The 15,271-nt window shown below is 44.4% G+C and overlaps 1 protein-coding gene across 6 annotated transcripts in view; it reads right to left on the minus strand.

The window, feature by feature from the left end:
* The window catches only part of KALRN (kalirin RhoGEF kinase), a 670,515-nt gene that overhangs the window by 592,552 nt on the left and 62,692 nt on the right, over positions 1-15,271 (minus strand). For 3 of the 6 annotated variants that reach the window (XM_047099539.1, XM_047099546.1, XM_047099544.1), the window contains exon 1: positions 13,014-13,080. The exons of the other annotated variants lie outside the window; for them this stretch is intronic. In XM_047099539.1, coding sequence (XP_046955495.1) covers positions 13,014-13,080 — 67 coding nt within the window. Of the gene's footprint in view, positions 1-13,013; positions 13,081-15,271 lie in introns of those variants that run through there. 6 annotated transcript variants of the gene reach the window in all.

Raw genomic sequence — 15,271 nt, forward strand, 5'->3', positions numbered from 1 at the left:
GATTAGACTTAGTTGGCTAGAGAATTAATAAACTGGAAAAGAAACCAAGGAAACTATCTAGGATGCACCAAGGTGAGATAGAAAACGAAAAATATAGAAGTAACAATAATAAATATAGAAGATATAGTGAGAAATTTCAACTTCAATCAATTTCAAAATTGATTCAAATTCAAGAAAATTCTATTTTAATCAATTGGTATCCCAAAAAGAGAGAAGAGAAAGAAGAGATAATCACTGAGAATTTTCCCAAAAGTGATGAAATGCAACAATCTACAGATTTCCTGTAAGAAATCTAATGAACCCAAGCTGACTAAATAAGAGAGAATCTGGTGATGATACTGAGCCTTTTTTTTTTTTAACGTTTATTTATTTTTGAGACACAGAGAGACAGAGCATGAACGGGGGAGGGTCAGAGAGAGAGAGACACAGAATCTGAAACAGGCTCCAGGCTCTGAGCTGTCAGCACAGAGCCCGACGCAGGGCTCGAACTCATGGATCGCGAGATCATGACCTGAGCCGAAGTCGGCAGCCCAACCGACTGAGCCACCCAGGCGCCCCACTGAGCCTTTTATTTAACAGCCCACCTTCTGAACTTCTTGTTAAGCAGGAGAAGAAGCAAGAAGAGAAGGGCAGACGTATTTATTGTTTAGGATATTTTGAGTTTGGGTTCAATTCTCTGCAGCCAAAAGCATCCTAAATGATATTCATAGTGAGAATAATGTATCCACCATTTACTGAATACTGACCATGTGGCAAGCATTGCATATAGATTTCTATTTTCTGTAATTCCTCACAAAGCCTTACAAGGCAGTATGTATCAGTCAATACAGGCATGGTAGACTATGGATACAAACCACTGTGAAATCTCAGTAGCTTAGCAGAAAAGATGATTATTTCTTGTTTGTACTACAAGTTCAACATGGTTCAACAGAGGGCTATGCTCATAGTCATTCACAGTCCCAGGATGTTAGAGACTTTATCCTAGCTAGCTTCTACAATCAGTGAAGTAGAATGAAGTAAATAGTAAGGGGCTTTTAAAACTTCCATTTGGAAATGAAACACCTGATTGCTCACGTTTCATTGGCTAAAAAAAAAATCACATGGCCGAAGCTACAGGGAAGTGCAATCTTACTGTGTGCTCATAAGGTGGAAAACTGTAAATATTAGTGAATACTTGTGACTACCACAGATAGGTATTACCCTAATTCTTCAAATGAGGAAGGTAAGGGTCAGAGAAGTATTTAATACTTGTTAAATAGATGAGTTGACAATGCCCTCATTTAATGCATCTTCCTGAAGGTGATATTATGGACATAACTACTTGCCTTTTTGTGATGAGGTTAGTGAGAAGAGAAATGAAGCAGTGATATGACCTCTAAGGAACCAAGCAGAGTATCTAGCTGGGTCTCATCATGATCTATCCTAGAGTCACTACCTTCAAGGGCAGAGTATGGGACCAAGGCAGCCAGTGGTGGGGAGATGCGGGAGGCAAATATTCTAGTCCTTTCCTTATTCCTTATGTTAACTAGATCCTTCCCTGTGTGGATAAGACTGGACTGAAATTGGCCAGAGAAAGAATTTATATACATGCACTAAGGGTTCCCACTATCTTATATATTCCAGGTGTTCAAGATGTGGTTAAGAGAGGGGGAAAATAAGCCCACATAATCGAGTTAGCCATGCCAAGTTTCTTAACTTTGATCTCTGCAAATTCAGAAAGTTGGTCAAGGCAAAGGATATGCAAACAAAGACAGCTCTTAACCCATCATGTCCGAACATAGAAGGGACGACCTTGTTCTCTCAGTTCCTCAAGACCTTCCTATGAGGTATATTTTCCAGCCTGTACTGTGCAGAACATTCTCCACCTCCTCCCATACCTACTCATGACACATGTACCTCCCTCTTTCCGGTACCCCACATCTACTGGCAGGGTCCCCCAGCTGCCCTTCCTGCTACACATGGACTGCCTCTGCCAGTCCTGTCCAGCCTTCTACAAACACAGCAGCAGCTGTCTGAGATTCTCTCCCTGTGGCAGGGAAAGAGTCAATACCAGTGTTCTTATTTATTTATGTGTTGGTTTATTCCTTCCCAGGGATGAGGCAGCGGTTAAGGGGGAAAGGAGGGGGGAGGAACAGAGAGGGAAGGCCCAGAAAAGAAGCTGTGGTGGGCTAGAGATTGGCAGAAGAAATGTCTCTATAATTTCCACTGCTTTCAAACCACACTGTCTCTAACTGAGCCCCCTGGGGTGAAAGGTCTGTGTTTTACCGGGGATGAGAGTTTATAACCTTAATTATGCCTTGAAGCATTTGGCTGTGTTCATCCTGAAACTTCCAGCAGAAAAAAAGAATGTGGTTTCCATTACAGTGTCACTGAGGGACTTGTACTGGGGTTGGGATCATTAAAATGAAAACACTGATGAGTAAGCCATGGCATTTTGTCTCCAAGACTTACGTCCTTCCTCCACCCCTAGTCCTGTACTTTATTTTGAGACAGGCTTAAAATAGTCCATAAAATATGGAGCTCATTATCCCATCTAACAGATTTCATTTGGCATGAATGTAGATTAAAAGCCCCATGCCAATTCTTCCTCCTAGCCTGAGTTTATAAGAAAGACACTCCTCTGCCTTTGCTCTGGGCTGGGTTCTTTAGAACTCAGTACTGCAATAGACCAGGAGAGCCAGGAGGTGCCACTTCCAACTCCACTTGGCTTATTTTTCATGATAATAACAAGGGAGGATGGAGAAAGAAATACAACCTGTTTGGGGGCTCTTAGAAATTTTGCCTGGAGTCTTAAGATGCTGGATCCAATCTAGACACCCCTCAAACCCATGAATTCTCCATCCTGCCCATTCTTCCACATACAATGACTACATCAGGGATGCTGAGCTTATTAAAGGGGGCAGGATTGGAGGTTGAAACCACAGGGAATATAATGAAAAGAGGCCTCTCTAGGAGTTTTTGTGTCCTGCTTTCATATGCAGGCTCAGCCAATAACTAACTGCATGGCTTCAGGAACTGAAATCCTCTCTTCAGGCTCAGTTTCCTCATCTCTTAAATGAGAGGTCTCTTCCAACTCTGTCTGTTCTTTTGCTGAGGGTACAATTATGGAGGTAAAGAGAGTGAGAAACCAAAACCTCTTCTCACCACTGATCTTGTTTGGCCCAATACCACCTCTTGAACCAGTAAATTCACTTTTTATCTGATAAAGCTCCAGCCTTCTCTGATTACACCTTTCCTCTGAATCACTAGAGCGTTTGCACTGCATTTTCTCTTACCCGGAATGCCCTTTTCCCTTGCTGTACCCAAATCTTCAAAAATCCAAATACTCATAAATACATGCTGATGGCTTGATTTGTCTTTAATGCATTCCATGCACAGGTGTCATCTCCTCTCCAAGAGTTTCCCACAGGGCCCAGCATAGGGTTTTGTATCAGAGGAGGGAGGAGGGACTGATCTCTCAATTTCACTGGCAGGCTTATGATTCTCCACTCATTTATCGTTTCCCCTAAACCATTCAATGGCAGAATTTACAGGTGATAGACCTCCCCACCACCTCACCCCTGTACTTTCTAATTATAGATCCTCTCTGAGTCCCTCAGCTATCTCATCGATACAATGAGAATAACACCGCCTACATCGCAGGGTTGTTGGAGGACTGAATGAAGCAGGTGAGAGCCTATCCAAGGTCTTGACCTAGCCCACCTCTCCAGTCTCAGCCCATAACATTTCTTACTCTTCTGCTAAGAATATCAAGGCCACCTGAACTGCATTTCCTCTTTTTTTTTCTTCTTTCTACTTAAAAATAGCTTTCTAAGCACCTCCTTCTACCCTCTTTCCAACAGAGGAAGCATTCCCCTCCTCCGGTCTACCACTTCCATCTGTACTCTTGCTTCAGCCCATTCCTACCTCCTCCAGGTCACTGCTGCACTTTACAGCACTTATCACAAGCTCTTATTATAAATTCAACTGTTGCTGGACTTGTGTATTATCTGTCTCACTCACTAGAATGTAAACTTCATGAAGACTTCATGCCTTATTCATGCTGTATCCCCAGAAAATAGCACAGGCCCAGAACATAGGCAGTACTCAATGAATATTTATTGAATGGATTAATAAATCCATTTCTGTATATCATTTTCAAACCTCTCTCTGTCATTGGCCCCACCCCATCCTCAAATACAGTCAGGCCTCCCTTCCTTAACAAAACCATCATTTGACCTTAATGTCTCACCAACCTATTTTTTACCTTGCATTTTCTGACATGGTTCTCAAATAAACAATATGTGCCGGCTGCTGCCTCATCTTTACCATCTCCTCCCACTGCAATCTGGTTTCTCCTCACCAAGGCTGCTGAAACAAAGCTGTGAGTAGTCACCAAAGCCTTCTGTCACCAAACCCCTCAAAGTTGCCCAACTTGCCTGTAAATGGGGATCCCTAACTGTCCCTTCTCCTCTACTCCCATGAATTTATTGTGTCCTGGCTCTCCTCCTACCCTTGGGAATATTCTCCTCACTTGGATCCTGTCTCCCCATGTCCACATTTTCCAAGATCAGTCGACACTAATCACATTTCCCCCTATACTGTCTTCCCTGAGCTAATATCAATTTCATGATCACTTTTAGGCCAATAAATCAAAATCATGCATCTGCTACCCTAACTGTTCTCTAGAAACATAAACCTGAAGATGCTGGGCATTATGTTATATCATGTTATACTTCTTCATATTTCCAGCACCTGGCACTGGTACCATATTCCCAGTACCTACATTCCCTACTGCCTGGCATGCAGAAATTGTTCAGTGCATTTTTAAATTAAATGCTACTACCCTGCCATCATCTGCCTTTAACCTGACATGCAAGCAAGAATCTTCACAAGGCATCCCCAACCTATCTCTCTAAACTTAACTCTTACCACACACACAATCCAGGAAGTCTGTACTCTCTGACTTCCATCCTCTTAGTTAAGTACCACTGAAGCTTAACTCAGTGTTGTCCTATTAATCCTACCTGTCACTGTAGTATTTGTTACTGTCTACTTCCCCCACTAGACTATAAAGTCTTATGAATACAAGAATACTGTCTTCTTCAGCACTGTATTCCCAGAGCCTTAATTGGGCACAGCGTATAGTAGGCCCTCAGAAGACATTCATTGAATGAGCAAACATTTCTTCTTTCATTCAGACTATTTCTCCCTCTTATGAAATAATACCTGACAGCACCATGTAGATATATTTAGGTACTGCAGGTATATTATTTTGCAGGTATTGCAAGTACTGTCCACATAGAAGCATGGAACCTTACGACTAGAAGGTATCTACCTTCTAGTAATCCATCATCTGATAGAGGGGTCAACAGAGACTCGCAGAAATTACTGATAGATCGTGGTCTTTCAGGAGTTTGAACTGTAAGCTCTCTGAGGGCAAGAAGCCTACTTATTATCCCCAAATGCTCCCTGCTATGCGTACACCCTTAATAGATATGATTACTATTGCCAGCAATAACACCAACAGTATTTATTGCTTTGGCCATTTCTTTGATAACAAACTGCCTCCATCTGCAAGGTGAAGGGTAAACTCTTCACTTATGTTGAGAATCCAGCTGGCGTTCTGACCATCCAGGGACACAGCAACCTCACAACCCCTTGGCTATCAGCAATCACTGAATATGTCACAAGAGAAGAACAGGCCCTGGGAGGCCATGCCACACCCAGAAAAGTGCTGCTTTGCTGTTCTCACATCACGGTAACCTCCACCTCACTGGATGGAAACACCACACCTGCACCTCACAGGACAGCTATCGGTGTCCTTCCCCCAGGACTTGGCCTAGATATATCTTGTCTAGTGATCTCACACCACAGACAAGACATCCCAGTGATATACTCTATATGTGCTGACAAGGGAGGTGGACAGGATCTCCAGTTTAACATGTGTGCTGGAGGAAAAGTGAGTGTCTCCCCACCCACCTGTACCATAGCACATATAGAGAGAACTCACCCCAGATGGGAGTCAGGGGTCCTGGATAGCAGCTCTGTGGCTTTAGCAAAGTACCTAACCTCTGTAAGCCTATTTTCTATCTGGGAAATGGGGACTAAAGTAATCTATCTCAAAGATACATAATGAGGACCCACAGATATAAGACATTAGAATTGTCAAATCATTACAGTTCTCTTTTTTTCTCCTTAACAATGCCATGATAATCAGTATCTTTTCTTTGTTCCCTGGAGAGTTCAGGTACTCTGTTAGCCAAAGTGATTTATTGGAAACAACCCTGAACTAGGTGTCTGGGTGAGAATACAAAGGGATAGTGGGACAAGGACCTAAACTCAGAGAACATCCACTCTCAGGGAGGGGAAAGGACCCCCTACAAACGCACTCACCCAGAAGTAACTAAGCTCATAACAGCAGCACAAATCTGGGAGGACAGCATGCACCTACCAAGCACTTCTTCAGCTCAGGCACTGCCACACATATTAACTCCTTCAGCGCTCACAACAACCCCGTGAGACATGTCCTGTTACTACCCACAGGAGCCCATTTTGTATCATGGAACGCCTAATTATGGACACCTAAGTGCCCACCTGCTTCCAAACAGAACCAGGTATGACTAATTAGGGGAGCCTTTTCGGAAGACAGGTGAGTTTCAAGGTTTAGAAGGGGAAGGGTGTGAATTAACTATAAGAAGGAGACGCTTGGGGCATTTCTAGTGGAAGCACAGGAAAATACGGAGCTTTCTGGGCAGATTCTGGAGCGGAGCAACAAAGAATTGTCTGGGATGGTATTTCCAGTGGTGCTGTGCTCAAACTATTTATTGGACAAGACACTTGGTCCCTTTAGAAAAGTGATCTTATGCCAAAAGCCAATTAAATAACTATAAGAGAGGGGCACCTGGATGGCTCAGTCAGTTGAGTGTCCAACTTCGGCTCAGGTCATATCTCACAGTTCGTGAGTTTGAGCCCCGCGTCAGGCTCTGTGCTGACAGCTCAGAGCCTGGAGCCTGCTTCGGATTCTGTGTCTTGCTCTCTCTCTGCCCCTCCCCTGCTCATGCTCTGTCTCTCTGTGTCTCAAAAATAAATAAAACATTAAAAAATAAATAAATAACTATAAGAGATACATATTTGTAACTTAAAAAGCTAAGTTAAAGTAACTTCTTTATGTATATATAGGAATATTCAGCTCAAACGGGAAGGTGATTACAACCTAAATTCCTCTAATTGGAAAATCCCTAGTGCAGGAAGCCATCCAACACTTTTCATACACATGCTGTGTGCTTTTCTCCTTTTTCCCACAGACCATAGGAGGGAAGGAACAAGTCATAAAGGTTGGCACAAAGAAGACATACGTCAAGCTGGGCACACATATGCAACAGTTAACAAAAGCAGGACAAGCCAAAACAAAATGGGTATCCATTTGTCCAGGATCACCTGGGTATCCTACTATCCATGGCAATAGGGACTGGCCACAAGCAGATGGACTAAGCAGAGACACCAAGCCTGACCCAGTCAGGGACCAGAGCTGGGCAGATTACTGAGCAGCAAGCAGACCACAGACAGGCCATCTTCAGTGATGGGAAACCAAGGGCCAGGAAGAGGGCTGTAGGCATGGGAAGGATGAGATCTACAGTCAGGATGCCTGAGAGACACAGCCATTAGAGCTAGCTGCCTCTTGACCCTGTACTGACTGCACCTGGGCAGAGTCAATCCTTGGATTAGGACATTTAGGAGATGTGAAGGTTGAGGCAAGAGAGAACAGCTGCACAGGAAGAGGTGAACTTTGGTGAGAAACACAGATTCCTGGCTGAACTACAGCCCAACACTGTGAAGGCTTAAGGAAAGTTACTCTCCTCACTGCCCATCTATCAGAAAGGAGAAAGGGATTTTTGTTTCTCAAATTCTGGGCAGGGCCCAGCTGTTGGGGGCTATACTAAGAAGGAATGAAAGGGGCTTGACATCTGCAGTGATAAACTGCCATCCCAATCTCCAAAGCCTTAGGCAGCCAGAACAGACAGCAAAAACCCCAAAGCAAGCTGAGGCCAGACAACATCCTGCGCACAAGAAAAATTTTGTTCCTAGAAATAAGGAAAGTCAAGGTTTAGCTAGGTAGTGATAGAAAATGGTTGCAGTTGAAGTTTTTGAAGAAAATTGCATGAATTATACCCAAAAGATTGTGTTCTTTTAAATTTTACTCCTTAGTGCATTCCTATGCTTACTCCTGTGTTTACTATTCTCATATAGTGACTGATTTTCTCATTTATTTTGTTATTTTGCTAAAGAGGCATTTTTGCCTTTCTTCTCTGGCATCCATGTTACAGGATGGCAATGAGCAGTTCTCAAGCCTGGCTACCATCAAAATCACCCGCAGAACCCTTAAAAATGCCAATGTCCAGCTCCAGCAAGTCTCACTTAATTGGCTGCGGGTGGTGGTGGGAAGAAAGGAACTGGACACTGCACTCTCTAACAGCTCCTGGGTGATTCTCATGTATATCCAGAGGTAAGAATCAGTTGGTTTTTGGTCCAGAAGCCAAAGTACTGTGTGGTACCTACAAGAATATGGACAAAACACCAAGAAATTAGCAGTCTGAAAACTATGTTGTAAATTCAATATATCTTAAGTTTTCCACACATCAGTCATTTATGTACTTCTGACATCATTTAACCATATCCATTACCTCCTACAGTTATTTCCTCAATAGTGTTTTAAATCAATTCCATTTTACTTAAATTTATTTTAAAAAGAAACTACTGTACTGAGGATAATGGCAAGGTGACATAAAAAGGCAGGGGCAAAAGAAGAAAAGACAGTTGCTCCTGAGAGGGAAAAGCACTCAAGTTAGGAGGCAGGGAAAGACAGAAGACCCAGGATGCGGGGCAAAGCTGACACAGGCATGGGGTGAGGAAAATAGGAAGCTTAGAGATAGGTTGGATGGAGACTAACAGAAGAATGCCAGAGAATGGGGTTACAGGTAGCAAGTGCCTACAGGAGGCCGTGCCCTTAAAGAAGCCCTAGGGAGAGGGGTGCCTGGGTGGCTCAGTTGGTTAAGTGTCCAACTTCAGCTCAGGTCATGATCTCATGGCTCTTGGGTTTGAGCCCTGTGTCAGGCTCTGTGCTGACAGCTCAGAGCCTGGAGCCTGCTTCAGATTCTGTGTCTCCCTCTCTCTCTGCCCCTCTCCGGCTCGTACTCTGTCTCTCTCTCTCTGTCTCAAAAATAAATAAACATTAAAAAAAGAAAAAAGAAAAAAAGAAGAAGCCCTAAGGAGAGAGAGAGGCTGTGGAAGCAAAGAAGCTGGGGTCAGAGATGAAGGCAGGGCAGAGTATGAGACCCAAGCGGGGCTGCTGGAAGTGAGGGGCGATCTGAGAGACGAGTGGGGCTGAAGAGGGCCTGCTTGGATGAAGTGGGGGTGGGGACAGGGGACAGCACAACAGAAACAGACACCAGGCAGAACAGAATGTCTGCTGGACAGCACCAGGCAGTGACCAGCAAAAGACCCTCCAGCGACATCTGTAAATCACCTAAAATCATCTCACGACAACCAGTGGTAGACATTCCATACGGTGGGAACACTGCCCAATGCCCTATGAAGAAGGAGCCACCAGTCTTCCCTCTCTTCCTCTTTCACTCCAACATGATTACGCATAAACAAAGAAATGTAAACCCCCACTTCGCATGTCAGGTCCCCAAGGACATACCAAAACTCAACAACCACAAAAAGTGATGTTATTTCTCTTCTCTTATACACTACTCGTGTTTCTTATCTGCATGAGCTCCTTTCTTTCCATGAGCAGCCCTACCTACCACAGGAACCATCTCCTCAGCCACTGTCTGTAAGCACAGAACAGTCAGCAGAATTGACCAACACCCAGTAACAAACACCATAAAAAATGCGTCTGCTATTAACAAAATAAATCATCAAAATAACCATGTCTGAGCAAGTTGGTAGTTCACTATCATATAGGTCCTTACATATAGACTAAAAATATCCTTACACATAGTTAACTACAAGCCCTAAAAAACAATCCCTTTTATTATTTAAAATCCTCACCCTTAACTTTTTTTAAATGATGGAGGAGACAAAAGGTTCATCTGCAATCACCAAGCAATCACTGTCATTTCTCAGTAAAGTTTATTTCCGCTCCACGATGTGTTCTGTTTCCTCCCCTTTCCTAGATGTGTCAAATCACAGATTCCTGTATCCCCCAGTCACAGCCAAGAGAATGACTCAGGCGGCACACAGCTTGTCGATTATTTCAATTTCCTGGGCTAAGCTCATCATTTTCCCCCTTCTTCTCATTTCTTATCCTCTCCTCACTTTCTTGAGGCCAGTTACTTTCAAGATGACATGAGGCATGACAATAATGAGGGTGAAATGACATGAAATCCTAAAACAGATGAAGGGAGCTAAATTCTGATACACTAAGAAGAGACCTAAGAGAACTTCGTTCACCGCCCGGGAGGACGGGGTTCATCATTCATCCATCCATCCATTCAACAAATATTTACTGAGAATTTCCCATGAGTTATCTCAATCTAGCACGCCACTTGAAATCATGCCATTGTCTAGACAATGTTAGGTAACATTAGCTGCTAGAGAGGTGCTCTCTATCCAAAACTTCTGCTTGAATACAGATGTGAGGGTGCACACATGTACACGTATAGTACTAGGACACCCACTAACCAGAACTGGGCAACTTAACATTCAACCCCAGAAGCCTAGAAATAAAATACCCTTCACAGGAAGGGCTAATTTAAAGCCTCATAGTAAAGAAAACCCTAGAGACACTGTTTATAAAAGACCATAAACTTTCATCTACAGCCATACATGATGACAAAACATTCATGGAAGAACACACAATTCTGGCAACCAACTTTTGCTATCCAGGGGCACAGGTTAATCCACAAATCCATAAATGTATTAACCTGGCATTTCAAGAATGTTTGACACTTTTTTCTTTTTTTTAATGTTTACTTATTTATTTATTTTGAGAGAGAGTGAGCATGCACGAGAGAAGGGGAGAGGCGCAGAGACAGAAAGAGAGAGAATCTCAAGCAGGCTCCATGCTCAGCATAGATCCCAATGTGGGGCTTGATCCCACAGCTATGAGATCATGACCTGCCCCCAAATCAAGAGCCACCCAGACACCCCGAATGACTGATACTCTTACATGCACTAACAATAAATTTCCCCCAAATTCTATAAATATTGGTATAATATTCCCGGTTTTCAAATTAACAAACTGAGGTTCCATTTGAGAGTAAACCATTTATTCAAGGGCACTTGGAAAGTAATGAAGCCAGAACTTGAATCCAAGTTTGCAATTCATGGATTCAAGCATTTTCAAAAAATAAAATAAATAAATTATTATTATACCTTATACACTAACATCTAATCTCTTCTTCTAATTAGTATCATATGTTAGTTTGAATTTGTTTTAATTCACATAAGTATAAATTGTCTCTAAGCTTCTAATAATTCTTAGACTTTTCTCAGCTCCTGGTTATTCCATACCTCCTGCTCCTGTTTTTCCCTGGATGTTTGTAGGAGAGTGAGAATTAACTGTCCTGGTAATAAAAACTAACATTTACGGGTCACTTTCTTCATGCCAAGCACTGGGGCAAAGTATTTCACTTGTAGTTTCTCACTCAACCCTTACAGCAACCCTCTAGGTCAGTGCTATTATTACCATCATCACCCTGTTTACAAGGAAGGAAAGGAGGCACAGAGAGTTTAAGTAACTTGCCTTAGATCACACAGGTAAGGGGGATTCACACTTATGATCTTCTTCCCTGTCCCCCCGTCTATGACCTCCACCTGTAAGAAGTTCTGGCTCTCCTAACACTCTCATCTCCTCTCCAGTCTGGGCTCCCACTGGCCTGTTTCTCAGTGCCAGTGAGAGACTGCTTTTCACATGTGTCCTCCATCTTTGATTTCTCCCTGATAAGAGCCCTGGTTCACCTGCTCTGTGCAGCTTTCTGCTTCTACCTTATACTGACCTCCTGGCATACCTAAGAATGTTCCCAATGGAGATGAATACACCTTGGGTATACAGCAGGGCTTCCCCAGGACCATCTTTTCCATCAGGGGTTTGATCTCATTCTTGCCAAAACCTCTTAAAGGAGCCAAAGCTTTTAAAAATAGCACTCAATATTTTTAAAATTACTCAACCAAGTTAGTAGTGGCTTTCCCTTACAGCAGAGTATCTGAATTTGCATCACATTATCAAGAGATTTAAAACACATTAATATGTGAGGGTGAAATGTATTAAGGTCAGATTAACCTGAGGAATAAAACTGACTTTCCCTTCTCATTCCACTGACTGCAAATTCTGAACCGGCTCTATCTACAGATAATCCACAAAAGGAGCTGTCCTCAGCACAGGTGCTATATAGCTCCATGATGCTGAAAGGCATGTAAAGAGGAAATGAACACTTACAAAGCACCTATTGTGCACCAGACATTATGTTATGTGTTTTATAGGTATAAATTAAATAATAATTCCCCAACAACCCTAGCAAATAGGTCTTTACCGAGCCCATTTTACAGATGGGGAAACAAGCTGAGAAAAGTCACATGAATCAGCCTAAGGTCACAGAGCTGGTAAGTAGCAGAGCTGAGATCTGAGCCTACATCTGTTTGTTTCCAGCTTCTTGATGCAGGGACCATTCTCCTTGTTACATGGCTTCTCAAAGTGATCTATCAAAAGCCCTGCAACACTTGTCTTTGACTATAGTATGGAGCTTGATTTAAAAAAAAAAAAAAAAAAACCAGCAAGAAATGAGATGCTGATATACAGATGCTCCCCAAATGGCACTGTGATCCCAATTCCCAGCTGGGTCACAAATGTCCCAAGAAAAACAGCCTGTCTTTACTTTCCATGGGTTGGCTACTCCCCTGTTTCATTCCCTGTTCTCTCTTTTTGCTCCCTGCTCCCCGCACTCTGTGTCTTTCCATGTGCATGTTTCTGCCTCTCTCTCTCTTTCGCGCACGCACGCACACACACACACACACTCACTCAGGAATACCTCGATCCAGCAGCCGGAGCAGGCGGAGATACCAGAGATACCACTGGTCCCAGAAGCGGTCCGTCATCCCACCCTGAACTCATCCTTCACAGCCAGTCCCTCAGCAGAGCCTCATCCCACCACCTCCGACTCGAGGAGGCCGGAATTACTTGATGCTGGGCTCACACGCAGCCTGCTCTGAGCAAATGCCTGCCTGTGAAGACAGCCACCAGTCCTCCCACACAGAGGCTGACTGTGCCGGAGCCGTTTCACAGCAACAAAGGAACAAGTGCAGAACACCGCCGCCTTGTGCAGACCTAGTCTGCAGGGGCCCAAGAGGAGGTCAGAGATGTGGGGGGCGGGGCGGGGGGGAGGCAGGGAGAGCTGTCACAAAGAGGCGAGGTTAGAGGTGGTCTTGGGAATGAAAATCCACATTCTAGGTCATGTCTTAAATTTCATTCCAGAATACCTCAACATTCTGGCTTTCCCTGCCTCTCACGACAGAGGCCAGTGGCTCCCTTAATAGGACTGGGGTGGGAAGCCAGGAGCTCAGCCATCCAGGATTCCAAGTCCTGCCCAGAAGACCCAGAGTCTCACTGCCTCACTCCACAGGGACCAGAGACACTCCTGTCCAAGAATGCTAGACCCACATGAGCAGAAAAAGGCCACAGCCCCTTACTCCCTCTGTCCATTTGTGGATCCTGTTATCATGGAGATAGCACGGGCTCTGGAGTCACACAGTCATGGGTTCAAATCCTGTTACCACTTAATAGTTGCCTGGCTTCAACCAAGTTTCTTCAACTCCCTTAGCCCCAGCTCCCTCCTTATAAACTGGAGAGAAAAGCATCTGCCCCATGGAAACATTGTGAGGTTCCCAGGAAAGGAAGAATGTGCCATTTCTGGTATAGCACTCAATGGAGAGTAGTGCTCAAGCATTCATCCTCCTGACCTCTCAACCCCTCTCCTTTGCACCCACATGTCCATACATTCCACGGTTTCCTACCTCCCTGCCTTTGCTCCTGCTCTTCCTGCCAACAGCATGGCTTCCTCTGATTTTCCCAATGTCTAACTCAACTACCGCATACTGGGCAGCCGTCTCTGGTCTTCCCCTTTATATTCCATTTCACGTTCTCCTTGTCTAGGACTCTGCTGCCTTACTTGATCATAAACTCCACGAACATAGGAACTGCTTCGTAATCATCGTTGTGTCCCCCAATGTACTTCACATAGTGCCTTGAACTTTACAAGTGCTCAAGTATTTACTTACTGAATAAATGAACAGGCAAGTGAGTCTGGGAATGCCACACAATTTCATTCTCATGGCAAGGAGAGGAATGCACTATGGCACCTCAGATCGTGGGCACTGCCTAAAGCCCGTAGGAAGATGATGGGGCTCCCCATGCCTGCCCTGCTGGGAGCCCATTTTATAGCGGACTGGCCACCCATGCAGTGAGGCTGCACCCCTAGTGACTGGGAGTCCTGCTCACAGAAGTGAAACCCAAGGGGACTCTAGCTTCTGGGACCACTCTGTCCTCTAAGCCTAAAAAGTACCTGGCAGCCCTGTGCACACCGATCACAGCTTTTGTGTCAGCTTCGGCCAAACCAGCAATGCCTTCTCACTGTCCTAACAGAAATGTTAGCTTCCCAGGCCTCCTGTTCTTCATTGGGCAGCCGGTGGGAGCAATCCTCCCTCAGTCCTCCCCTCCTGGGAGCTTTAGGCCCCTGAGCTGAGACAGGCCAAAGATCCTGACAGAACTCAGACTGAGGCGGAGGCTGGGGGAGGGTGGGGATAAGAGCTAGGAGGGAGACGAGAAAGTGAGCGCAGACACAACCTCCCCACCCCCTGGCCCCTGCACCAGCACCACCCTGCATCGTGGTTCCTTCTGAAAGGGCAGTAGTGGGACTGAGCAGACAGACTGCCTGGAAGCCACCTCTCTGGCTCCAATAGTATTATTTTGTTATTACCTTAAATGGACAAGACTCCAGCCTGTAGTTAACACAAGAATGCAAGCCCCTCCTCTCTCCAGACAGCAGTGCACTGACCCCGGAGGCTCCCCCTTCCTTCCCAAACAATAAAATCCATCATTCAGGTGTAGCCAGTACTTTTTTGGCTCACAAAGTACTTTCATATCCATCATCTACTTTGGGTCTCTGAACAGCCCCACAAGGTCTGTAGGACAGGGATCATTTTCCCCGGTCTACTGAAGAGAAAACCCACATTCCAAGAGGTTAAATAACTTGCTTAGAGTCAAATGCCTAGTAGGTAGCTGGGCTGAGAA

This window comes from Lynx rufus, unplaced genomic scaffold (genome assembly GCF_022079265.1).
Source record: "Lynx rufus isolate CCGP_SWC_20201006 ecotype Redwood Valley unplaced genomic scaffold, mLynRuf1.p SCAF_5, whole genome shotgun sequence".
In the NCBI taxonomy this organism is placed as follows: Eukaryota; Metazoa; Chordata; class Mammalia; order Carnivora; family Felidae; genus Lynx; species Lynx rufus.